The sequence below is a fragment of the Salmo salar genome, chromosome 06 (genome assembly GCF_965601325.2).
Source record: "Salmo salar chromosome 06, fSalSal1, whole genome shotgun sequence".
NCBI lineage: Eukaryota > Metazoa > Chordata > Actinopteri > Salmoniformes > Salmonidae > Salmo > Salmo salar.
Genome location: NC_138296.1, coordinates 93,263,738 through 93,291,592, shown reverse-complemented (window position 1 = coordinate 93,291,592; position 27,855 = coordinate 93,263,738). Strand labels below are relative to the sequence as shown.

Genomic DNA, 27,855 nt, shown 5'->3' with positions numbered 1-27,855 from the left:
CAGGAAGAGTAGCTGCTGCATGTTCAGTATCAAATGAACCCCAGGAAGAGTAGCTGCTGCATGTTCAGTATCTAATGAACCCCAGGAAGAGTAGCTGCTGCGTGTTCAGTAGTTAATGAACCCCAGGAAGAGTAGCTGCTGCATGTTCAGTATCAAATTAACCCCAGGAAGAGTAGCTGCTGCATGTTCAGTATCTAATGAACCCCAGGAAGAGTAGCTGCTGCGTGTTCAGTAGTTAATGGACACCAGGAAGAGTAGCTGCTGCATGTTCAGTATCTAATGGACCCCAGGAAGAGTAGCTGCTGCAAATTCAGTAGTTAATGGACTCCAGGAAGAGTAGCTGCTGCATGTTCAGTAGTTAATGAACACCAGGAAGAGTAGCTGCTGCATGGTCAGTAGTTAATGAACCCCAGGAAGAGTAGCTGCTGTATGTTCAGTAGTTAATGAACCCCAGGAAGTGTAGCTGCTGCATGTTCAGTAGTTAATGAACCCCAGGAAGAGTAGCTGCTGCATGGTCAGTAGTTAATGGACCCCAGGAAGAGTAGCTGCTGTATGTTCAGTAGTTAATGAACCCCAGGAAGTGTAGCTGCTGCATGTTCAGTAGTTAATGGACCCCAGGAAGAGTAGCTGCTGCATGTTCAGTATCTAATGAACCCCAGGACGTGTAGCTGCTGCAAGTTCAGTATCTAATGGACCCCTGGAAGAGTAGCTGCTGCATGTTCAGTCGTTAATGAACCCCACGAAGAGTAGCTGCTGCATGTTCAGTATCTAATGGACCCCTGGAAGAGTAGCTTCTGCATGTTCAGTAGTTAATGGACCCCAGGAAGAGTAGCTGCTGCATGTTCAGTAGTTAATGAACCCCAGGAAGAGTAGCTACTGCATGTTCAGTAGTTAATGGACACCAGGAAGAGTAGCTGCTGCATGTTCAGTATCTAATGGACCCCAGGAAGAGTAGCTGCTGCATGTTCAGTAGTTAATGAACCCAAGGAAGAGTAGCTGCTGCATGTTCAGTAGTTAATGAACCCCAGGAAGAGTAGCTGCTGCATGGTCAGTAGTTAATGAACCCCAGCAAGAGTAGCTGCTGTATGTTCAGTAGTTAATGAACCCCAGGAAGTGTAGCTGCTGCATGTTCAGTAGTTAATGGACCCCAGGAAGAGTAGCTGCTGCATGTTGAGTAGTTAATGAACCCCAGGAAGTGTAGCTGCTGCATGTTCAGTAGTTAATGGACCCCAGGAAGAGTAGCTGCTGCATGTTCAGTAGTTAATGGACCCCAGGAAGAGTAGCTGCTGCATGTTCAGTAGTTTTGGACCCCAGGAAGAGTAGCTGCTGCATGTTCAGTATCTAATGGACCCCTGGAAGAGTAGCTGCTGCATGTTCAGTATCTAATGAACCCCAGGACGTGTAGCTGCTGCATGTTCAGTATCTAATTGACCCCTGGAAGAGTAGCTGCTGCATGTTCAGTAGTTAATGGACCCCAGGAAGAGTAGCTGCTGTATATTCAGTAGTTAATGGACCCCAGGAAGAGTAGCTGCTGCATGATCAGTATCTAATGGACCCCAGGAAGAGTAGCTGCTGCATGTCCAGTAGTTAATGGACCCCAGGAAGAGTAGCTGCTGCATATTCAGTATCTAATGGACCCCTGGAAGAGTAGCTGCTGCATGTTCAGTAGTTAATGGACCCCAGGAAGAGTAGCTGCTGCATGTCCAGTAGTTAATGAACCCCAGGAAGAGTAGCTGCTGCATGTTCAGTAGTTAATGGAGCCCAGGAAGAGTAGCTGCTGCATGTCCAGTAGTTAATGGACCCCAAGTAGAGTAGCTGCTGCATGTTCAGTAGTTAATGGACCCCAGGAAGAGTAGCTGCTGCATGTCCAGTAGTTAATGAACCCCAGGAAGAGTAGCTGCTGCATGTTCAGTATCTAATGAACCCCAGGAAGAGTAGCTGCTGCATGTTCAGTAGTTAATGGACCCCAGGAAGAGTAGCTGCTGCATGTTCAGTAGTTAATGGACCCCAGGTAGAGTAGCTGCTGCATGTCCAGTAGTTAATGAACCCCAGGAAGAGTAGCTGCTGCATGTTCAATAGTTAATGGACCCCAGGAAGAGTAGCTGCTGCATGTTCAGTATCTAATGAACCCCAGGAAGAGTATCTGCTGCATAATCAGTATCTAATGAACCCCAGGAAGAGAAGCTGCTGCATGTTCAGTAGTTAATGGACCCCAGGAAGACTAGCTGCTGCATGTTCAGTAGTTAATGAACCCCAGGAAGAGTAGCTGCTGCATGTTCAGTAGTTAATGGACCTCAGGAAGAGTAGCTGCTGCATGTTCAGTAGTTAATGAACCCCAGGAAGAGTAGCTGCTGCATGTCCAGTAGTTAATGAACCCCAGGAAGAGTAGCTGCTGCATGTTCAGAAGTTAATGGGGATCCTAATAAACTACACAATCTAAACGCATAGCCATGCGAAGTAGTTTGGGTGTGGTGCGATATCTTTCTTCAAAAAGGGGGGAATGTTTTGTCAACGGGCGGAGGGGGGGTTGCCCACGCTGCAAACAGCACCCTCAGCACCCCCTACTTCCTGCGGCTATGGCTAAACCACCCTATGTACAGTATCTAAACCCCTCTCGAAACCACCATATGTACAGTACAGTATCTAACTCCCTCTCTAAACCACCCTACTATGTCCCTACTGTGTTCTGTTTGAAAAGCCAATCCTGGCTTCACGTTTTGGGCTGAAAATCTGTTGTGGGTAAATACAGACTAAATGATTGGATTAGGGTCGCTTCATTGGTCGGTAGCGTGATGGTGGGATTACAGACAGTACTGCCAGGCCTATGGATTTCCTGTCAGATTCCATGTATCACATAGACCTCTCTCTCTTTTTTCTTTCTCTCTCTCTCTCTCTCTCTCTCTCTCTCTCTCTCTCCCTCTCTCTCTCCCCCTCTTTCTCTCCCTCCCTCCCTCCCTCCCTCCCTCCCTCCCTCCCTCCCTCCCTCCCTCCCTCCCTCCCTCTATCTCACTCTGTCTCTCTGACTCTGAGTTAGCCTGTCAGAGCAGAGTAGAGGAAGATAAACCCACTTGTCTAAGTCTTGTTGCACGGCCACCACCCTGGCCAACACTGGATCATTTTACATGCCCCTCCTTTTCTGTGAACAAGTCAATCATTTTAGCAATCTACCGTTACTCTATTCATATGTATCAATATTCTTTTGACGATTATATACATTTTGATCTACCTGTTATCTCACGTTCTCAACTATCTTTTGCAGCCAACGAAGGATGAAATGATATGTCCTCTATTTGAGCTCTTTGTCGACCAGGAAAATATATCTCCATCACTGAAACAAAAACAAATCTCCCTTATTGATTAGCCATGTCTGGATGTCTTCATCCAACCAGAATATCTTTGATTTCCCTCTGCCTGGCCTCATTTCCAGAGTACATTAAATCTCCCTATCGATCAAACATTGAATTATGAATACCATTGCCTTTCTATTAAACCAATCCACTTTCTGTTTCGTTTGGTTCTGATAAACACTGACGTGAAAAAAGAGGTCTAATTTTTGTCCATTTATGTAAAAGAGTTGTTTGAGTCAGAATCTGTCCATTTGTCCCGGCCTGGAGACATAACGACACAGAGATCAATAGGACCATGTGATGGGCTTGCTATTGATCAGAAAGATGGGGGTTGATGAACTATGGACACTTCACCCCAGTCATCTATCTAGTTCTGAATAGAGGATACTCTGGAACTCCAGTCATCTATCTAGTTCTGAATAGAGGATACTCTGGAACTCCAGTCTTCTATCTAGTTCTGAATAGAGGATACTCTGGAACACCAGTCATCTATCTAGTTCTGAATAGAGGATACTCTGGAACACCAGTCATCTATCTAGTTCTGAATAGAGGATACTCTGGAACTCCAGTCATCTATCTAGTTCTGAATAGAGGATACTCTGGAACTCCAGTCATCTATCTAGATCTGAATAGAGGATACTCTGGAACCCCAGTCATCTATCTAGTTCTGAATAGAGGATACTCTGGAACTCCAGTCATCTATCTAGTTCTGAATAGAGGATACTCTGGATCTCCAGTCATCTATCTAGTTCTGAATAGAGGATACTCTGGAACTCCAGTCATCTATCTAGTTCTGAATAGAGGATACTCTGGAACTCCAGTCATCTATCTAGTTCTGAATAGAGGATACTCTGGAACTCCAGTCATCTATCTAGTTCTGAATAGAGGATACTCTGGAACTCCAGTCATCTATCTAGTTCTGAATAGAGGATACTCTGGAAGCCCAGTAATCTATCTAGTTGTGAATAGAGGATACTCTGGAACTCCAGTCATCTATCTATCTAGTTCTGAATAGAGGATACTCTGGAACTCCAGTCATCTATCTAGTTCTGAATAGAGGATACTCTGGAACTCCAGTCATCTATCTAGTTCTGAATAGAGGATACTCTGGAACTCCAGTCATCTATCTAGTTCTGAATAGAGGATACTCTGGAACACCAGTCATCTATCTAGTTCTGAATAGAGGATACTCTGGAACACCAGTCATCTATCTATCTAGTTCTTAATAGAGGATACTCTGGAACCCCAGTCATCTATCTAGTTCTGAATAGAGGATACTCTGGAACTCCAGTCATCTATCTAGTTCTGAATAGAGGATACTCTGGAACTCCAGTCTTCTATCTAGTTCTGAATAGAGGATACTCTGGAACTCCAGTCATCTATCTAGTTCTGAATAGAGGATACTCTGGAACTCCAGTCATCTATCTAGTTCTGAATAGAGGATACTCTGGAATGCCAGTCATCTATCTACTTCTGAATAGAGGATACTCTGGAACCCCAGTCATCTATCTAGTTCTGAATAGAGGATACTCTGGAACCCCAGTCATCTATCTATCTAGTTCTGAATAGAGGATACTCTGGAACCCCAGTCATCTATCTAGTTCTGAATAGAGGATACTCTGGAACTCCAGTCATCTATCTAGTTCTGAATAGAGGATACTCTGGAACACCAGTCATCTATCTACTTCTGAATAGAGGATACTCTGGAACGCCAGTCTTCTATCTAGTTCTGAATAGAGGATACTCTGGAACTCCAGTCATCTATCTAGTTCTGAATAGAGGATACTCTGGAACTCCAGTCATCTATCTAGTTCTGAATAGAGGATACTCTGGAACGCCAGTCATCTATCTAGTTCTGAATAGAGGATACTCTGGAACCCCAGTCATCTATCTAGTTCTGAATAGAGGATACTCTGGAACCCCAGTCATCTATCTACTTCTGAATAGAGGATACTCTGGAACACCAGTCATCTATCTAGTTCTGAATAGAGGATACTCTGGAACACCAGTCATCTATCTATCTAGTTCTGAATAGAGGATACTCTGGAACCCCAGTCATCTATCTAGTTCTGAATAGAGGATACTCTGGAACTCCAGTCATCTATGTAGTTCTGAATAGAGGATACTCTGGAACACCAGTCATCTATCTAGTTCTGAATAGAGGATACTCTGGAACACCAGTCATCTATCTACTTCTGAATAGAGGATACTCTGGAACTCCAGTCATCTATCTAGTTCTGAATAGAGGATACTCTGGAACTCCAGTCATCTATCTAGTTCTGAATAGAGGATACTCTGGAACGCCAGTCATCTATCTAGTTCTGAATAGAGGATACTCTGGAACCCCAGTCATCTATCTAGTTCTGAATAGAGGATACTCTGGAACCTCCAGTCATCTATCTAGTTCTGAATAGAGGATACTCTGGAACACCAGTCATCTATCTACTTCTGAATAGAGGATACTCTGGAACGCCAGTCTTCTATCTAGTTCTGAATAGAGGATACTCTGGAACTCCAGTCATCTATCTAGTTCTGAATAGAGGATACTCTGGAACTCCAGTCATCTATCTAGTTCTGAATAGAGGATACTCTGGAACGCCAGTCATCTATCTAGTTCTGAATAGAGGATACTCTGGAACCCCAGTCATCTATCTAGTTCTGAATAGAGGATACTCTGGAACCCCAGTCATCTATCTACTTCTGAATAGAGGATACTCTGGAACACCAGTCATCTATCTAGTTCTGAATAGAGGATACTCTGGAACACCAGTCATCTATCTATCTAGTTCTGAATAGAGGATACTCTGGAACCCCAGTCATCTATCTAGTTCTGAATAGAGGATACTCTGGAACTCCAGTCATCTATGTAGTTCTGAATAGAGGATACTCTGGAACACCAGTCATCTATCTAGTTCTGAATAGAGGATACTCTGGAACACCAGTCATCTATCTACTTCTGAATAGAGGATACTCTGGAACTCCAGTCATCTATCTAGTTCTGAATAGAGGATACTCTGGAACTCCAGTCATCTATCTAGTTCTGAATAGAGGATACTCTGGAACGCCAGTCATCTATCTAGTTCTGAATAGAGGATACTCTGGAACCCCAGTCATCTATCTAGTTCTGAATAGAGGATACTCTGGAACCCCAGTCATCTATCTACTTCTGAATACAGGATACTCTGGAACACCAGTCATCTATCTAGTTCTGAATAGAGGATACTCTGGAACACCAGTCATCTATCTATCTAGTTCTGAATAGAGGATACTCTGGAACCCCAGTCATCTATCTAGTTCTGAATAGAGGATACTCTGGAACTCCAGTCATCTATGTAGTTCTGAATAGAGGATACTCTGGAACACCAGTCATCTATCTAGTTCTGAATAGAGGATACTCTGGAACACCAGTCATCTATCTACTTCTGAATAGAGGATACTCTGGAACTCCAGTCTTCTATCTAGTTCTGAATAGAGGATACTCTGGAACTTCAGTCATTTATCTAGTTCTGAATAGAGGATACTCTGGAACTCCAGTCATCTATCTAGTTCTGAATAGAGGATACTCTGGAACTCCAGTCTTCTATCTAGTTCTGAATAGAGGATACTCTGGAACTCCAGTCATCTATCTAGTTCTGAATAGAGGATACTCTGGAACTCCAGTCATCTATCTAGTTCTGAATAGAGGATACTCTGGAACACCAGTCATCTATCTACTTCTGAATAGAGGATACTCTGGAACTCCAGTCATCTATCTATCTAGTTCTGAATAGAGGATACTCTGGAACTCCAGTCATCTATCTAGTTCTGAATAGAGGATACTCTGGAACTCCAGTCATCTATCTAGTTCTGAATAGAGGATACTCTGGAACTCCAGTCATCTATCTAGTTCTGAATAGAGGATACTCTGGAACCCCAGTCATCTATCTAGTTCTGAATAGAGGATACTCTGGAACTCCAGTCATCTATCTAGTTCTGAATAGAGGATACTCTGGAACTCCAGTCATCTATCTAGTTCTGAATAGAGGATACTCTGGAACTCCAGTCATCTATCTAGTTCTGAATAGAGGATACTCTGGAACTCCAGTCATCTATCTAGTTCTGAATAGAGGATACTCTGGAACTCCAGTCATCTATCTAGTTCTGAATAGAGGATACTCTGGAACTCCAGTCAACTATCTAGTTCTGAATAGAGGATACTCTGGAACACCAGTCATCTATCTAGTTCTGAATAGAGGATACTCTGGAACTCCAGTCATCTAAAAAATTGTCCATCGCTACATGTCCGTTTGTTTTGAACTAATTGACTTCCATTCACACCACACTAATCAAAATCAAATCAAATGTATTTATATAGCCCTTCTAACATCAGCTGATATCTCAAAGTGCTGTAAAGAAACCCAGCCTAAAACCCCAAACAGCAAGCAATGCAGGTGTAGAAGCACGGTGGCTAGGAAAAACTCCCTAGAAAGGCCAAAACCTAGGAAGAAACCTAGAGAGGAACCAGGCTATGAGGGGTGGCCAGTCCTCTTCTGGCTGTGCCGGGTGGAGATTATAACAGCACATGGCCAAGATGTTCAAATGATCATAAATGACCAGCATGGTCAAATAATAATAATCATAGTAGTTGTCGAGGGTGCAACAAGTCAGCAACTCAAGAGTAAGTGTCAGTTGGCTTTTTCATAGCCGATCTTTGAGAGTATCTCTACCGCTCCTGCTGTCTCTAGAGAGTTGAAAACAGCAGGTCTGGGACAGGTAGCACGTCCGGTGAACAGGTCAGGGTTCCAGCAGGTCTGGGACAGGTAGCACGTCCAGTGAACAGGTCAGGGTTCCAGCAGGTCTGGGACAGCAGGTCTGGGACAGGTAGCACATCCTGTGAACAGGTCAGGGTTCCATAGCCGCAGGCAGAACAGTTGAAACTGGAGCAGCAGCACGGCCAGGTGGACTGGGGACAGCAAGGAGTCATCATGCCAGGTAGTCCTGAGGCATGGTCCTAGGGCTCAGGTCCTCCGAGAGAGAGAAAGAAAGAGAGAAAGAGAGAATTAGAGAGAGCATATTTAAATTCACACAGGACACCGGATAAGACAAGAGAAATACTCCAGATGTAACAGACTGACCCTAGCCCCCCGACATATAATCTACTGCAGCATAAATACTGGAGGCTGAGACAGGAGGGGTCAGGAGACACTGTGGCCCCATCCGATGAAACCCCCGGACAGGGCCAAACAGGCAGGATATAACCCCACCCACTTTGCCAAAGCACAGCCCCCACACCACTACTACCGCAATATAACACAGCTATGAACAGAGGATCAATATTTAGAAAACATACACAGTACCAGTCAGACGTTTGGACACACCTACTCATTCATAGGTTTTTCTTAATTTTTTACTATTTTCTACATTGTAGAATAATCAACACCATGAAATAATACATAGGGAATCATGTAGTAACCAAAAACATGTTAAACAAATCCAAATATATCTTTGTGAGAAGAAGAGTAGGTGAACGAATGATCTCCGCATGTGTGGTTCCCACCGTGAAGCATGGAGGAGGAGGTGTGATGGTGTGGTGGTTCTTTGCTGGTGACTGTCAGTGATTTATTTAGAATTCAAGGCACACTTAACCAGCAAGGCTACCACAGCATTCTGCAGCAATACAGCGATATATATATATATATATATATATATATATTCCATCCCTCTCTGTCTGTTTGTTATGAACTATGGGAATTTAATCTCTGTACGCTTCTGAACTCTGTGGAACTATGGTTCTGTTCAAGTTCTGTTCAAGCCACACTACTACAGTGGTGAGTTCTGTTCAAGCCACACTACTACAGTAGTGAGTTCTGTTCAAGCCACAACACTACAGTGGTGAGTTCTGTTCAAGCCACAATACTACAGTGGTGAGTTCTGTTCAAGCCACAACACTACAGTGGTGAGTTCTGTTCAAGCCACAACACTACAGTGGTGAGTTCTGTTCAAGCCACAACACTACAGTGGTGAGTTATGTTCAAGCCACAATACTACAGTGGTGAGTTCTGTTCAAGCCACAACACTACAGTGGTGAGTTCTGTTCAAGCCACACTACTACAGTGGTGAGTTCTGTTCAAGCCACACTACTAAAATCATATAACTCTGCTATGATCCAACAGAGGATCACCATTTTTTTCCTTCATATTTTGGCCATCCCTCCCTCCCTCCCGCCTTGTCTGCTTGTTTTACTCTCGATTTCACAGACAAGTAAGAGGATATCCTTGTATCGCAGGGGACTGTGAAATGCGGTATGGGATAGTTGTCATTCTTTAGGAGTTGGGGGATCTGTAAAATGCTTGCTGTATGGGAGGGGAGATAAAAGCGTACAATAATGATTTTTGACCCCTATAAGCTGCTGTTGAGCCCTTTAAGCATAGCTGCACAGTCATGGCCAAATTATTTTCTGTAATATTTTCTGTTTCCCATCAGCCTGGTCTCATAGACTAGACATAACATAGTAAAGGTAAATCGGGGACATGCAAATGAGTATGATATGTGTTACAGGCTTTGGTTTTTCCATTTATATTTCGAGGTTGGAGGTTAGCACGCTAGCACGTGAGGCGCACCAGTTGGTGTCACCTGGTTAGGCAGTATGTTTTACACCTCTACAGTCGTGGCCAAGAGTTTTGAGAATGACACAAATATTAATTTTCACAAAGTTTGCTGCTTCAGTGTCTTTAGATATTTTTTGTACTATGAAATACTGAAGTATAATTACAAGCATTTCATAAGTGTCAAAGGATTTTATTGACAATTACATGAAGTTGATGCAAAGAGTCAATATTTGCAGTGTTGACCCTTCTTTTTCAAGACTTCTGCAATCCGCCCTGGCATGCTGTCAATTAACTTCTGGGCCACATCCTGACTGATGGTAGCCCATTCTTGCATAATCAATGCTTGGAGTTTGTCAGAATTTGTGGGTTTTTGTTTGTCCACCCGCCTCTTGAGGATTGACCACAAGTTCTCAATGGGATTAAGATCTGGGGAGTTTCCTGGCCATGGACCCAAAATACCAATGTTTTGTTCCCCGAGCCACTTAGTTAATACTTTTTCCTTATGGCAAGTTGCTCCATCATGCTGGAAAAGGCATTGTTCGTCACCAAACTGTTCCTGGATGGTTGGAAGAAGTTGCTCTCAGAGGATGTGTTAGTACCATTCTTTATTCATGGATGTGTTCTTAGGCAAAATTGTGAGAGAGTCCACTCCCTTGGCTGAGAAGCAATGCCACACATGAATGGTCTCAGAATGCTTTACTGTTGGCATGACACAGGACTGACGGTAGCGCTCACCTTGTCTTCCCTGGACAAGCTTTTTTCCGGATGCCCCAAACAATCGGAAAGGGGATTCATCAGAGAAATTGACTTTACCTCAGTCCTCAGCAGTCCAATCCCTGTACCTTTTGCAGAATATCAGTCTGTCCCTGATGTTTTTCCTGGAGAGAAGTGGCTTCTTTGCTGCCCTTCTTGACACCAGGCCATCCTCCAAAAGTCTTCGCCTCATTGTGCGTGCAGATGCACCCACACCTGCCTGCTGCCATTCCTGAGCAAGCTCTGTACTGGTGGTGCCCCAATCCCGCAGCTGAATCAACTTTAGGAGATGGTCCCGGCGCTTGCTGGCCTTTCTTGGGCGCCCTGAAGCCTTCTTCACAACAATTGAACCGCTCTCCTTGAAGATCTTGATGATCCGATAAATGGTTGATTTAGGTGCAATCTTACTGGCAGCAATATCCTTGCCTGTGAAGCCCTTTTTGTGCAACGCAATGATGACGGCACGTGTTTCCTTGCAGGTAACCATGGTTGACAGAGGAAGAACAATGATTCCAAGCACCACCCTCCTTTTGAAGCTTCCAGTATGTTATTCGAACTCAATCAGCATGACAGAGTGATCTCCAGCCTTGTCCTCGTCAACACTCACACCTGTGTTAATGAGAGAATCACTGACATGATGTCAGCTGGTCCTTTTGTGGCAGGGCTGAAATGCAGTGGAAATGTTTTTTGGGGATTCAGTTCATTTGCATGGCAAAGAGGGACTTTGCAATTAATTGCAATTCATCTGATCACTCTTCATAACATTCTGGAGTATTTGCAAATTGCCATCATACAAACTGAGGCAGCAGACTTTGTGAAAATTAATATTTGTGTCATTCTCAAAACTTTTGGCCACGACTGTACACCTTTACACCTTACATCTCTTTAGTCAGAAGGAGCTTTACCTGTGATGTTTAAGAGTGGCTAACCCAGTACTCCAGTTGGCGACGGGTAACACCTTTAGTTGGCTCTTCCTGTTTGACTTCTAAAATAACAATCCTTTAACTGATCTTCCCTGTTTTCATTTTGAGACCCATGGGGCAGTGCACAATTGGCCCAGTGTCGTCCTGGTTAGGGGAGGGTTTGGCTGGTAGGGATGTCCTTGTACCATCACACACCAGTGACTCCTGTGGCTGGCGGTGTACGGTGTTTCTTCCAACACATTGGTGCGGATAACTTCCCAGTTAAGTGGGCATTGTGTCAAGAAGCAGTGCGGCTTGGTTGGGTTGGGTTGGGTTGGGTTTCAGAGGATGCACGGATCTTGACTGTTGCCTCTCCCGAGTCCGTACGAGAGTTGCAGCAATGAGACAAGGCTGCAACTACCAATTGGAGACCAAGAAATTGGGGAGAAAACATGGTAAAAAAAAAGGTGGAAGACACATTTCAGTTGAAGGCATTCAGTTGCACAACTGACTAGGTATCCCCCCCCCAAATGGTCGCCCATTTGCTGCTATAACAGCCTCCACTCTTCTGGGAAGGCTTTCCACTAGATGTTGGAACATTGCTGTGGGGACTTGCTTCTATTCAGCCACAAGAGCATTAGTGAGGTCCGGAAGTGATTTTGAGCAATTAGGCCTGGCTCACAGTCAGCGTTCCAATTCATCCCAAAGGTGTTTGATGGGGTTGAGGTCAGGGCTCTGTGCAGGCCAGTCAAGTTCTTCTATACCGATCTCAACAAACCATTTCTGTATGGACCTTGCTTTGTGCATGTGAACATTGTCATGCTAAAACATGAAAGGGCCTTCCCCAAACTGTTCCCACAAAGTTGGAAGCACAGAAATGTCTAGAATGTCATCGTATGCTGTAGCGTTAAGATTTCCCTCCACTGGAACTAAGGGGCCTAGCCCGAAGCTTGAAAAACAGCCCCATACCATTATTCCTCTTCCACCAAACTTTACAGTTGGCACTATGCACTGGGGCTGGTAGCCTTTTCCTGGCATCCGCCGAACCCAGATTTGTCCGTTGAACTGTCAGGTGGTGAAGCGTGATTCATCACTCCAGAGAACGCGTTTTCCACTGCTCCAGTCCAGCCATACACCACTCCAGCCGACGCTTGGCATTGCGCATGGTGATCTTAGGCTTGTGTGCAGCTGCTCAGCCATGGAAACCCATTTCATGAAGCTCCCGACGAACAGTTATTGTGCTGATGTTGCTTCTAGAGGCAGTTTGGAACTCGGTAGTTAACGTTGCAACCGAGGACATACGATTTTTATGCACTACGCGCTTCAGCACTCGGCGATCCCGTTCGGTGAGCTTGTGTGGCCTACCACTTAGTGGTTGAGCCGTTGTTGCTCTTAGACGTTTCCACTTCACAATAACAGAACTTACAGTTGACCGGGGCAGCTCTAGAAGGGCAGAAATTTGACGAAAAGTATTATTGGAAAGGTGGCATCCTATGACGGTGCCACGTAGAAAGTCATAGACTTCTTCAGTAAGGCCATCAAATCAAAATGTATTTGTCACATGCGCTGAATACAACAGGTGTACACCTTACCGTGAAATGCTTACTTACAAGCACTTAACCCACAACGCAGTTCAAGAAATAGAGTTATGAAAATATTTACTAAATAAACTAAAGTAAAAAATAAAATGTAAATAAAATAAAAAAATGAACACAATATATTTACATAAGAATAACAAGGCTATATACAGGTAGAGGTTAGTCGAGGTCATTTGTAAAGTGACTATGCATAGTTAATAAACAGCGAGTAGCAGCAGTGTAAAAACAGGGGGGGGGGGGGTCAATGTAAATAGTCTGGGTGGCCATTTGATTAGCTGTTCAGCAGTCTTATGGCTTGGGGGTAGAAGCTGTTATGGAGCCTTTTGGTCCTAGACTTGAAGCTCCGGTACCGCTTGCCGTGCGGTAGCAGAGAGAACAGTCTATAACTTGGGTGACTGGAGTCTTTGCCAATTTTTGGGGCTTCCTCTGACATCGCCTATTACATATGTCCTGGATGTCAGGAAGCTTGGCCCCAGTGATGTACTGGGCTGTACGCACTACCCTCTGTAGTGCCTTACGTTCAGATGCCGAGCAGTTGTCATATCAGGCGGTGATGCAACCAGTCAGGTTGCTCTCGGCGGTGAATCTGTAAAACTTTTTGAGGATCTGGGGACCCATGCCAAATCTTTTCAGTCTCCTGAGGCGGAAAAGGTGTTGATGTGCCCTCTTCACGACTGTATTGGTGTGTTTGGACCATGATAGTTTGTTGGTGATGTGGATACCAAGGAACTTGAAACCCGCTCCAATTCTACTGCTAGTGTTTGTCTATGGAGATTGCATGTGTGGGTGCTCGATTTTATACACCTGGCAGCAACGGTTGTGGCTGAAATAGCCGAATCCACTAATTTGAAAGTCTGTCCACATACTTTTGTATACGTAGTGTATATTTAACAGATAAACAATTGTTTTTTATATGGTCTTCAGACAGTAACTGTCTACTTCTTTCCCCCATTTAAAGTGTTAATTAATAATAACTCTGAGTCCAGGTTGTTCCCTTACACTAGTTCTGATATACAGTGCCCTCCGTAATTATTGGGGGCAGTGAAGCATTTTTTTCTTATTTTGGCACTGTTCTCCAGCACTTTAGATTTAAAATGATACAATGACTATGAGGTTAAAGTGCAGGCTGTTAGCTCTAATTTGAGGGTATTTTCATCCATGAATCATTTAGAAATTACAGCACTTTTTGTATATGATCCCCCCCCCCCCCACATTTTAGGGGAACAAAAAGAGATGTGTATTAAAGTAGTAAAAAGTTGAGTGTTTGGTCCTATATTCATAGCATGTAATGGTTACATCTGACTTGTGACTCTACAGACCTGTTAGATGCATTCGCTGTTTTGTTTTCGGTTGTGTTTCAGATTATTTTGTGCCCAATAGAAATTAATGTTAAGTAATGTATTGTGTCATTTTGGACAAAACGTTTATTGTAAATAAGAATAGAATATGTTTCTAAACACTTCTACATTCATGTGGATGCTACCATGATTACGGATAATCCTGAATAAATTGTGGATAATGATGAGAGAGAAAGTTACAGATGCACAAATATCATATCCAACAAAAAATGCTACCCTCCCCTGTTATTGTAATGATGAGAAGTTGTCTTGGGGGAAAGGGGTTTTATTCGTCTGTAACTTTCTCACTCATCACTATTCCCAATTCATTCAATACGATATGTAATCATATTCTAAATATGTAAGACTAAACAGATGCTGTGAAAAATAACACTTTTTTTGCAGGTTGTTGTGTTCAGTGTCAGAAGGGGGAGAGTCAGAAGGGGGAGAGTCAGAAGGAGGAGAGTCAGAAGGAGGAGAGTCAGAAGGAGGAGAGTCAGAAGGAGGAGAGTCGGAAGGAGGAGAGTCAGAAGGAGGAGAGTCAGAAGGAGGAGAGTCAGAAGGAGGAGAGTCAGAAGGAGGAGAGTCGGAAGGGGGAGAGTCAGAAGGTGGAGAGTCAGAAGGTGGAGAGTCAGAAGGAGGAGAGTCAGAAAGAGGAGAGTCAGAAGGAGGAGAGTCAGAAGGGGGAGAGTCGGAAGGAGGAGAGTTGGAAGGTGGAGAGTCAGAAGGAGGAGAGTCGGAAGGAGGAGAGTCAGAAGGTGGAGAGTCAGAAGGAGGAGAGTCTGAAGGAGGAGAGTTGGAAGGAGGAGAGTCAGAAGGTGGAGAGTCAGAAGGAGGAGAGTCGGAAGGAGGAGAGTCGGAAGGGGGAGAGTCGGAAGGAGGAGAGTCGGAAGGTGGAGAGTCAGAAGGGGGAGAGTCAGAAGGAGGAGAGTCGGAAGGAGGAGAGTCAGAAGGAGGAGAGTCAGAAGGGGGAGAGTCAGAAGGAGGAGAGTCAGAAGGAGGAGAGTCAGAAGGTGGAGAGTCAGAAGGTGGAGAGTCAGAAGGAGGAGAGTCAGAAGGGGGAGAGTCAGAAGGGGGAGAGTCAGAAGGTGGAGAGTCAGAAGGTGGAGAGTCAGAAGGTGGAGAGTCAGAAGGTGGAGAGTCAGAAGGAGGAGAGTCAGAAGGAGGAGAGTCAGAAGGTGGAGAGTCAGAAGGAGGAGAGTCAGAAGGTGGAGAGTCAGAAGGTGGAGAGTCAGAAGGAGGAGAGTCAGAAGGTGGAGAGTCAGAAGGTGGAGAGTCAGAAGGTGGAGAGTCAGAAGGAGGAGAGTCAGAAGGAGGAGAGTCAGAAGGAGGAGAGTCAGAAGGGGGAGAGTCAGAAGGAGGAGAGTCAGAAGGGGGAGAGTCAGAAGGAGGAGAGTCAGAAGGGGGAGAGTCAGAAGGGGGAGAGTCAGAAGGAGGAGAGTCAGAAGGAGGAGAGTCAGAAGGGGGAGAGTCAGAAGGGGGAGAGTCAGAAGGAGGAGAGTCAGAAGGAGGAGAGTCAGAAGGGGGAGAGTCAGAAGGAGGAGAGTCAGAAGGAGGAGAGTCAGAAGGAGGAGAGTCAGAAGGAGGAGAGTCAGAAGGGGGAGAGTCAGAAGGAGGAGAGTCAGAAGGGGGAGAGTCAGAAGGAGGAGAGTCAGAAGGAGGAGAGTCAGAAGGAGGAGAGTCAGAAGGTGGAGAGTCAGAAGGAGGAGAGTCAGAAGGAGGAGAGTCAGAAGGAGGAGAGTCAGAAGGTGGAGAGTCGGAAGGAGGAGAGTCGGAAGGAGGAGAGTCAGAAGGGGGAGAGTCGGAAGGAGGAGAGTCAGAAGGGGGAGAGTCAGAAGGGGGAGAGTCAGAAGGGGGAGAGTCAGAAGGGGGAGAGTCAGAAGGAGGAGAGTCAGAAGGGGGAGAGTCAGAAGGGGGAGAGTCAGAAGGAGGAGAGTCAGAAGGGGGAGAGTCAGAAGGAGGAGAGTCAGAAGGGGGAGAGTCAGAAGGGGGAGAGTCAGAAGGGGAGAGTCAGAAGGAGGAGAGTCAGAAGGGGGAGAGTCAGAAGGGGGAGAGTCAGAAGGAGGAGAGTCAGAAGGGGGAGAGTCAGAAGGAGGAGAGTCAGAAGGGGGAGAGTCAGAAGGAGGAGAGTCAGAAGGGGGAGAGTCAGAAGGGGAGAGTCAGAAGGAGGAGAGTCAGAAGGGGGAGAGTCAGAAGGAGGAGAGTCAGAAGGGGGAGAGTCAGAAGGTGGAGAGTCAGAAGGGGGAGAGTCAGAAGGGGAGAGTTGGAAGGAGGAGAGTCAGAAGGAGGAGAGTCAGAAGGGGGAGAGTCAGAAGGGGGAGAGTTGGAAGGGGGAGGAGATCCCTATATTCTCTCCTTTATTTGACATTGAATTGGTTTAAACTAATTCAAGTAAATAATTGGCACTTATAATGATAGTGTGTAGTCTTCATGGATGTGGGTTGTGTGTGTGTGTACAGTATCTGTATATACACACACTACTGTACACACACACCCTTGTGAATTGCTGGACTCCGTTAGCCCCTCCTCCTGTTGTCAATTGCCAACCCCCTTGGCCGCTATAAGGCCGGCCCCCTCCCAGCCAGCCAGCCAACGGCAGCTGTTCTATATCCCCCCCGTCTTAAAGAGCCTCTGTCCCTGCTATGGAGACAGTCAATCCACTTTCTCACTGACTACCTCAGTCTTAGTGTGCTGCGCTCTCACACTCTCACTGTTGCTCTCTCTACCCATCTCTCTCTCTCTCTCTCTCTCTTGTTTTCTGTCTCTCCGTATTCCTCTTTTATCCTTTTCTTCTCATCTGTCTCTTGCACTCTTTCTTCCCCACCATCTGTCTCTCTTTCTCTGTTTCCTCTCTCTCTCTCTCTCTCTCTCTCTCTCTCTCTCTCTCTCTCGCTCTCTCTGTGTGTCCTCTCTCTGTTTCCTCTCTCTTTCTCTCTCCTTTCATTCCTCACTCTCTAACTCTCTTCTTTCTTCCTCTCTCTCTCTCTCTCTCTCTCTCTCTGTTTCCTCTCTATCTTCCTCCTCTGACACTCAAACAGATACACACCCAACCTGCGGTACAGTACCTGTGAGTAGCGCAGTGTGTCTGGCCGAGCCAGAAGTGTTTTTCTAGTGAGGAGCAGGACAAGACAGGACAGAGGTGTGAAGAGACCGCTGACAGATTGACGGACTGCTCACAGGAAGTCATGAGGATGAACTGATTCTTTCTGGAATGCTTAAGCTGGACTGTGATGGATGTTCCTGAGCGGTGTGTCCCCCTCTGTTATCAGGACCAGTAGGTGCAGCACTCTTCTCTCTCTCTTTTCTGTTGTACTCTTTTAAAAAAAATATATTATCAATTCATCCTTTGTTTCCTCCATTTTTGAAGAAATTGAAAGCAGTGAGGTTTTGACATTAAATGTTAAATCACTTTTTTCCTGACAGTGGACAAAGTTATCTATCTCTATATTTCTGCTCGGACGTTAGGGTTCTGTAAGTTTCATCAGAGAGACAATTTGCTTTATATATTTATTTAATTTTACTGCCAAACCAATTGGGAGTGCAAGGCTGTCCGGCTGACCGCACAGTGCAAGTAGAACCTTACCTAGCCTTGGCAGGAGGGGTGTTGGGGAGACGGCAGTCCAGGGCCGATCGTCCCACCACTCTCTTCATTAGGACCAGGGTCCCCCCCCCGAGCCACTAGACTACCGGAATGACAGCCAGACAAGCACTTTCCAACTCTGCCTGCAGCGGTTTTACCAAACCGTTTTACCAAACCACTGCACAAGTACTGTAAAATGGTGTGTGTGTGTGTGTGTGTGTGTGTGTGTGTGTGTGTGTGTGTGTGTGTGTGTGTGTGTGTGTGTGTGTGTGTGTGTGTGTGTGTGCGTGCGCGTGTGTGTATAATTGTTAATGTACCAGAAGAGTGTGTCTACTGTAAATAGGAAAAAAAGATTGTTATGGTTCACGATAAATTACAGTTAATATTATTTATGTTTTAAAAATGTTCATAAAAATAATAGTTTAATACAGTGTTCACGTGAAACTCGGTCCTTGTTTTTTGTCCTAGCACTAACACAGCTAATTCAAATAATCAACTAATTATCAAGCGTTGATAGTGTTAGAGGCAAAGCAAAATGTGGAACCCTCGGGGTCCCGAGGACCAAGTTTGGGAAACGTTCTCCTATAGCAATTGTTTATTCAAAGCATCTAAACAGTAGCATTTTTCAAGCATCCTGGAGATACATTTTTATGTATAATTTAATTTGAAAAACACTAATATATTTGACAGTTAAACAATATGTCTTCATATGGTCTTTAGTGAGTAACTGTCTACTTTTTTAAAATCTCCATTTGAATTAAAGTGTTATAATAAAAATGTTGCAGGAAAAATATTAGCGAATCAAAATAAGAAAACTCAACAATTTAAATTGTGGAAGTGACATAGATAATCCCAAACTGTACTGTATATTCTAAACTTTGCATGTCTAGAGAGAAGCCATTCAATTTTACTAATTTAACTCATTACAACTAATTATAACTAATTAACAAACACAATAAAATCAGACTGGAGTTGTAGAAGATCACGCAGTTTATCTATATAGCTAATAATAACCTATACATGTCTCAAACAGATTATCTATATAGCTAATAATAAACTATACATGTCTCAAACAGATTATCTATATAGCTAATGATAAACTATACATATCTCAAACAGATTATCTATATAGCTAATGATAAACTATACATATCTCAAACAGATTATCTATATAGCTAATGATAAACTATACATATCTCAAACAGATTATCTATATAGCTAATGATAAACTATACATATCTCAAACAGATTATCTATATAGCTAATAATAACCTTTACATGTCTCAAACAGATTATCTATATAGCTAATGATAACCTATACATGTCTCAAACAGATTATCTATATAGCTAATAATAACCTATACATGTCTCAAACAGATTATCTATATAGCTAATGATAACCTATACATGTCTCAAACAGATTATCTATATAGCTAATAATAACCTTTACATGTCTCAAACAGATTATCTATATAGCTAATGATAACCTATACATGTCTCAAACAGATTATCTATATAGCTAATAATAACCTATACATGTCTCAAACAGATTATCTATATAGCTAATGATAAACTATACATATCTCAAACAGATTATCTATATAGCTAATGATAAACTATACATATCTCAAACAGATTATCTATATAGCTAATGATAAACTATACATGTCTCAAACAGATTATCTATATAGCTAATGATAACCTATACATGTCTCAAACAGATTATCTATATAGCTAATAATAACCTTTACATGTCTCAAACAGATTATCTATATAGCTAATGATAACCTATACATATCTCAAACAGATTATCTATATAGCAAATAATAACCTTTACATGTCTCAAACAGATTATCTATATAGCAGGGGCGGTTCTGGGGGGGGGGGGGGTCAGGGGGGGCCAGTGCCCCTGTGACAAAAATGTTGGACCCCCTTGTGGCCCCCCTAAATGTGGAGTATGAAATAATTTTTACATAACTAATTTTTGCTATCGTTCTTTTTTTTCACATCCCTTATTAGACAGTTGTAACGCTGAACACTAATGATTATGAACATGGTCTTTTGCCTGCTAATGCCTGCAATGCAGTGAAGAAAACGATATGACAACAATAACGTCTAATGTAACTGGCCCCTCTGACAGTACAACTGGCCCCAGCTTGCCCCCCCCCCCCCCCCCCCCCAGTTGAAATGGTCGAGAACCTCCACTGCTATATAGCTAATGATAACCTATACATATCTCAAACAGATTATCTATATAGCTAATGATAACCTATACATGTCTCAAACAGATTATCTATATAGCTAATGATAACCTTTACATATCTCAAACAGATTATCTATATAGCTAATGATAAACTATACATGTCTCAAACAGATTATCTATATAGCTAATGATAACCTATACATATCTCAAACAGATTATCTATATAGCTAATGATAACCTATACATGTCTCAAACAGATTATCTATATAGCTAATGATAAACTATACATATCTCAAACAGATTATCTATATAGCTAATGATAACCTATACATATCTCAAACAGATTATCTATATAGCTAATGATAACCTATACATGTCTCAAACAGATTATCTATATAGCTAATGATAACCTATACATATCTCAAACAGATTATCTATATAGCTAATGATAACCTATACATATCTCAAACAGATTATCTATATAGCTAATGATAACCTATACATATCTCAAACAGATTATCTATATAGCTAATGATAAACTATACATGTCTCAAACAGATTATCTATATAGCTAATGATAACCTATACATATCTCAAACAGATTATCTATATAGCTAATGATAACCTATACATATCTCAAACAGATTATCTATATAGCTAATGATAACCTATACATATCTCAAACAGATTATCTATATAGCTAATGATAACCTATACATGTCTAGAGAAAAGCTTTTCCATTTAATTCATTTAACTCATTGAAGTCATTAGTTCTTGAGAGGAACGGCTTCAGTATAATCAATCAAATGTATTTATAAAGCCCTTTTTACATCAGCAGTTGTCACAAAGTGCTTAAACAGAAACCCAGCCTCATACCCCCAAACAGCAAGCAATGCAGATGTAGAAGCACGGTGGCTAGTTAGAAACCTCTCAGTGTTAAACTCTAGACGGGATGTAAGAGAGTTATGCCGTCAAGGGAACACTTTCCAGGATACTGTAGTTAGACTGTAGTGTCTCAGACCCTGTAAATTCTCCCTTTACCTGCTTTACAAAGACATACTGACAATGAAACTATGAGCATGTTTTCAAATAATTATGAACATTGTAGATTTCATAAACATACATTCAGAATAATTTAAGAATATATATATATATATAAAGAAATAAAGAAAAACCTTTGAATGAGTAGGTGTGTCCAAACTTTTGACTGGTACTGTATATATGAAGGGTTTATTTCCAAAACGCTATATCATTTGTGTTTTTTCATCAGAAATAATTGCTAAACATTTAGTTATTTGTTACATTTGACAGTGTAAAACTTAGCAGTACTACTTATTTCTCAGAGAGGGAGGCGGATATATGACAGAAATATGATTATTTGACTTTCTGAATAGAAACCATCAAGTAATATATATATATATAAATAATTGTTTAATTCCAAACCGTTATATATCAATTTTCAGAAATGTTGGTAAATTAGCTTTTATTGTTTAAAGAAATGATGAAAGAGATTGGTGTGTTTTTCTACTATCTAGTCATGGCATGGGGGGTTGTTCAATCTACTACCGGATGGTTTCTATTCAGAGAGTCAAATAATCATATTTCTGTCATATATCCGCCTCCCTCTCTGAGAAATAAGTAGTACTGCTAAGTTTTACACTGTCAAATGTAACAAATAACTAAATGTTTAGCAATTATTTCTGAATAATATGATATAGCGTTTTGGAAATAAACTCTTCATATATACAGTACCAGTCAAAAGTTTGGACCATTTTTTATTTTTACTATTTTCTACATTGTAAAATAATAGTAAAGACATCAAAACTATGAAATAATACATATGGAATCATGTAGTAACCAAAAAAGTAATAACCATCAAAATATATTTTATATTAGCCACCTTTTGCCTTGATGACACCTCCTTCAGTTATTATAATACATTATCACCTCGTAGATACTTGGTTATTTACTATCCTTCAGTTATTATAATACATTATCACCTCGTAGATACTTGGTTATTTACTATCCTTCAGTTATTATAATACATTATCACCTCGTAGATACTTGGTTATTTACTATCCTTCAGTTATTATAATACATTATCACCTCGTAGATACTTGGTTATTTACTATCCTTCAGTTATTATAATACATTATCACCTCGTAGATACTTGGTTATTTACTATCCTTCAGTTATTATAATACATTATCACCTCGTAGATACTTGGTTATTTACTATCCTTCAGTTATTATAATACATTATCACCTCGTAGATACTTGGTTATTTACTATCCTTCAGTTATTATAATACATTATCACCTCGTAGATACTTGGTTATTTACTATCCTTCAGTTATTATAATACATTATCACCTCGTAGATACTTGGTTATTTACTATCCTTCAAACACCGTAACGATTTATCTTTTTCAGAACAATTCTGTCCATATTCGAAGAAAGTAATTTTACTTAACATATATGAACAGGCTACACCACAACATTTGTATATACCGTATCTATACTTTAAATACTTTATATTTTATACGTACTTTATTGCTGTAATGAACAGTTGAACTTTTGATGAACTTTTGATCACATGTGTTTTAGTTTCTAAAGAAAATGTCATTAGCTTCAGTAGTAAATCTGTCAGTTTGTTAGACCACAACGTAATGCGTGATAGGATTACTGTAGGTAGCTAAGTGAGTAATTACAATGTACCTCTGTGTTACACCGTCCTTACAACTCCTACCCCTGTTTGCTCTTTGTTTAATCACACAACTGAAATTCAATTGTGGCTAAACGGTTTATGTTGTGTGTATGATTTACATGATTTGGAGTGTACTTTGGTTGCAATTTTTCACAGATCAGCTTTCATTTTCTTTGCTATACCAGTAGTTTGCAATTATAAAATGCTGTGAAACTTATTCAGCGGTTGTAGAAACATAACTATTGGTCTACCCTGTTTAATATAGTAAATACTACAGTAATGTCTTCAGAAACACTATACTAAATACTACAATATACTACAGTCTGCAAAAACAGACAGTACCCTGTTTAATATTCCATTTAGAAAAGAAGCCTGCTTGTAAGTCAGACATTTTAATTTAATTCTGCATAAATATAATTCAATTTACAACCTGGTCATGTATTTTTATGACATAAAATGTAACAACTTTATATGCTCTGTTATGCAAATCTATAGAATCATACTAGCAGTGCCGGCGTTCATTTTGTCTTGTGATGTTAAATGAGTTGCTACACTCACACCTGCCCTCGAACTGAGGTGTGTGAGTGTGTGAGTGTGTTTGTGGATGATTGATGGAGAGACAAGCGTGTGGTATTGACTTTATCCCTGTTTGTTGCGGGACAATACCTAATCCACGGCCCCTGTCCCTGTTTGTTGCAGCAGAATTAGGTATGTCGACAATAGTACACTGCATGGACAGGACATTCGTTTGTGGCGGCAGGTAGCCTAGTGGTTAGAGTGTTGGGCCAGAAATTGAAAGGTTGCTGGATTGAATCCCTGAGCTGACATGGTAAAAATCTGTTGTTCTGCCCCTGAACAAGGCAGTTAACCCATTGTTTCCCTGGTAGGCTGCCATTGTAAATAACAATTTGTTCTTTAACTAACTGGCCTAGTTAAATAAAGGTTAAACAAAAAGATTATCTGTTGAAGGCCAACCTACCTGGTTAAATAAAGTTTAATGGAGTTTGTGCTTGTTTACGTGAAATTACTTTTTACACCTTAAGGGTTAAAGTAAGCCACCTTCGACTGATAATCTTCTATTTTTAGAGATTGACCGAAGAATGAACCCGGCAAAGGACCAACCTAGTGTTTGTTTACGTTGCTTGGAATTCCAGACATGTGAATGTGTTTTCTGAGTATAACAGTAGGTAGTTGGTCCAATCCTCTGAGGTTTAAATTAAACCAGCTCCAGTCTTTAGTAGGTGGTCCTACAAAGGGGCATCCTGGGACAACCTGGTTAAAGAGTAAAAAAAAAAACTGGTATAATAAAATACATATAAAATACAAAATATATTTTGTGTTTGCATGCCTTTTCAAATGAATAATGAAATATATTTTGTGTTTGCATGCCTTTTCAAATGAATAATGAAATATATTTAGTGTTAGCATGCCTTTTCAAATTAATAATGAAATATATTTAGCGTTAGCATGCCTTTTCAAATGAATAATGAAATATATTTAGTGTTTGCATGCCTTTTCAAATGAATAATGAAATATATTTAGTGTTAGCATGCCTTTTCAAATTAATAATGAAATATATTTAGCGTTTGCATGCCTTTTCAAATTAATAATTTAAATATATTTAGTGTTTGCATGCCTTTTCAAATTAAGAATTAAATATATTTTGTGTTCGTACGCCTTTTCAAACTAAGAATTTAAATATATTTAGTGTTTGCATGCCTTTTCAAATTAAGAATAAAATATATTTAGTGTTCGTACACATTTTCAAACAATTTTTTTCAATATATTTAGTGTTTGCATGCCTTTTCACATTAAGTAATAAACATAAGATTATGTAGTGTGTGTGTCATGTTTTCTCTGTCTGTTTTAATAGAGAGAGAATTTAATTTCAGCCAAATCTATCATCAAAGTTGCATGTTTGTAAGAAGAAAATGTATCTCGTTCCATTAGTTATCCAGATAGGAAATGACATTTAAGAAGACTGTACGTGTAGCTGAAACCTACAATATGTAGCATTCGTGCAAACACTGAGTAAATCAGTGTCTGTGAGGGCTTCACCAGAGAGGTGAGGTCAGCTCAGGGGGGGTTTGGTTCTTAGAATACATTGGTTTAACCCCAAGAGGATTCTGGGATTGTGGCTCGGACCACCGGCCGATTAGCCTGGAGCAAAAGGTCCTGTTAGTAATGCCCTCCTCTCACGCTATTCCTCCTTCCGACAGGGGATCAGAATACACACACACACACACACACACACACACACAATGTATGAGTCCACCCACCCACACACGCCTGGACACACAGACAGACACACACACACACACACACACACACACACACACACACACACACACACACACACACACACACACACACACACACACACACACTCCATGGACTATGAATTAAACACATTGTTTGTTATTCATTATGACATGCACTACATATATGTATTGTACAGTAGGTGATCCCTGTGTAGAGAATGATATGTATTGTACAGTAGGTGTCCCTGTGTAGAGAATGATATGTATTGTACAGTAGGTGTTCCCTGTGTAGAGAATGATATGTATTGTACAGTAGGTGTTCCCTGTGTAGAGAATGATATGTATTGTACAGTAGGTGTTCCCTGTGTAGAGAATGATATGTATTGTACAGTAGGTGATCCCTGTGTAGAGAATGATATGTATTGTACAGTAGGTGTTCCCTGTGTAGAGAATGATATGTATTGTACAGTAGGTGTTCCCTGTGTAGAGAATGATATGTATTGTACAGTAGGTGTTCCCTGTGTAGAGAATGATATGTATTGTACAGTAGGTGTTCCTGTATCTACCCTGTGTAGAGAATGATATGTATTGTACAGTAGGTGTTCCCTGTGTAGAGAATGATATGTATTGTACAGTAGGTGTCCCTGTATCTACCCTGTGTAGAGAATGATATGTATTGTACAGTAGGTGTACCCTGTGTAGAGAATGATATGTATTGTACAGTAGGTGTCCCTGTATCTACCCTGTGTAGAGAATGATATGTATTGTACAGTAGGTGTACCCTGTTTAGAGAATGATATGTATTGTACAGTAGGTGTTCCCTGTGTAGAGAATTATATGTATTGTACAGTAGGTGTTCCCTGTGTAGAGAATGATATGTATTGTACAGTAGGTGTTCCCTGTGTAGAGAATGATATGTATTGTACAGTAGGTGTTCCTGTATCTACCCTGTTTAGAGAATGATATGTATTGTACAGTAGGTGTTCCCTGTGTAGAGAATTATATGTATTGTACAGTAGGTGTTCCCTGTGTAGAGAATGATATGTATTGTACAGTAGGTGTTCCCTGTGTAGAGAATGATATGTATTGTACAGTAGGTGTTCCCTGTGTAGAGAATGATATGTATTGTACAGTAGGTGTTCCTGTATCTACCCTGTGTAGAGAATGATATGTATTGTACAGTAGGTGTTCCCTGTGTAGAGAATGATATGTATTGTACAGTAGGTGTTCCTGTATCTACCCTGTTTAGAGAATGATATGTATTGTACAGTAGGTGTTCCCTGTGTAGAGAATTATATGTATTGTACAGTAGGTGTACCCTGTGTAGAGAATGATATGTATTGTACAGTAGGTGTTCCCTGTGTAGAGAATGATATGTATTGTACAGTAGGTGTTCCCTGTGTAGAGAATGATATGTATTGTACAGTAGGTGTACCCTGTTTAGAGAATGATATGTATTGTACAGTAGGTGTTCCCTGTGTAGAGAATGATATGTATTGTACAGTAGGTGTTCCCTGTGTAGAGAATGATATGTATTGTACAGTAGGTGTCCCTGTGTAGAGAATGATATGTATTGTACAGTAGGTGTTCCCTGTGTAGAGAATGATATGTATTGTACAGTAGGTGTCTGACCCTGTGTCATGTCTGATCCTGTGTCATGTCTGACCCTGTGTCATGTCTGATCCTGTGTCATGTCTGATCCTGTGTCACGTCTGACCCTGTGTCATGTCTGATCCTGTGTCATGTCTGATCCTGTGTCACGTCTGATCCTGTGTCATGTCTGACCCCGCATCATGTCTGATCCTGTGTCATGTCTGATCCTGTGTCATGTCTGATCCTGTGTCATGTCTGATCCTGTGTCATGTCTGACCCCGCATCATGTCTGATCCTGTGTCATGTCTGATCCTGTGTCATGTCTGATCCTGTGTCATGTCTGATTGTTTGTCATTCATTTTCTATCAGCGTTGAGAACCTTGCAACATATTCTCTGGTTCTCTCTGTCCCTCCCTGTGTCCCCAAACAGGTTTCCTTACATCCCAGACAAACAGTCAGCTAGCTGCGGTCACACACACACACACGGGCGGGACTGGAGACTCACACACTGACCCGATAAGTCATTTTAGCGACAGCAAGTCAAACAGCCTCATGACCGTACGATGGAAACCCGGCGTCCATTAGGAAAATTACTGGGATTAGAAGATACAGCGGAAAGATAAAGTTGACACCTGTTATTTTCCTTTTATTTTTAAATGTTATAAGGTATTTTCTGACTTGAAAATATTGAACCGATACACAGACAATGACAGAGAGAGGATGACAGACGGAGAGAGGATGACAGACGGAGAGAGGATGACAGATAGAGAGAGGATGACAGACGGAGAGAGGTTGACAGATAGAGAGAGGTTGACAGACGGAGAGAGGTTGACAGATAGAGAGAGGATGACAGACAGAGAGAGGATGACAGATAGAGAGAGGATGACAGATAGAGAGAGGATGACAGACAGAGAGAGGATGACAGATAGAGAGAGGATGACAGATAGAGAGGATGACAGACAGAGAGAGGAAAACAGACAGAGAGAGGAT

The 27,855-nt window shown here is 41.7% G+C and overlaps 1 protein-coding gene across 1 annotated transcript in view; it reads left to right on the top strand.

Annotated features, from left to right (window-relative positions):
- The first annotated feature begins 17,196 nt into the window (after nucleotides 1-17,196).
- The window catches only part of LOC106608285 (steroid hormone receptor ERR2-like), a 93,388-nt gene continuing 82,729 nt past the window's right edge, over nucleotides 17,197-27,855 (top strand). Inside the window, exon 1 of the mRNA XM_082977077.1 lies at nucleotides 17,197-17,798. Within this exon, the coding sequence (XP_082833203.1) occupies nucleotides 17,755-17,798 (44 nt within the window). The 5' untranslated portion in view covers nucleotides 17,197-17,754. The remainder of the gene's footprint in view (nucleotides 17,799-27,855) is intronic.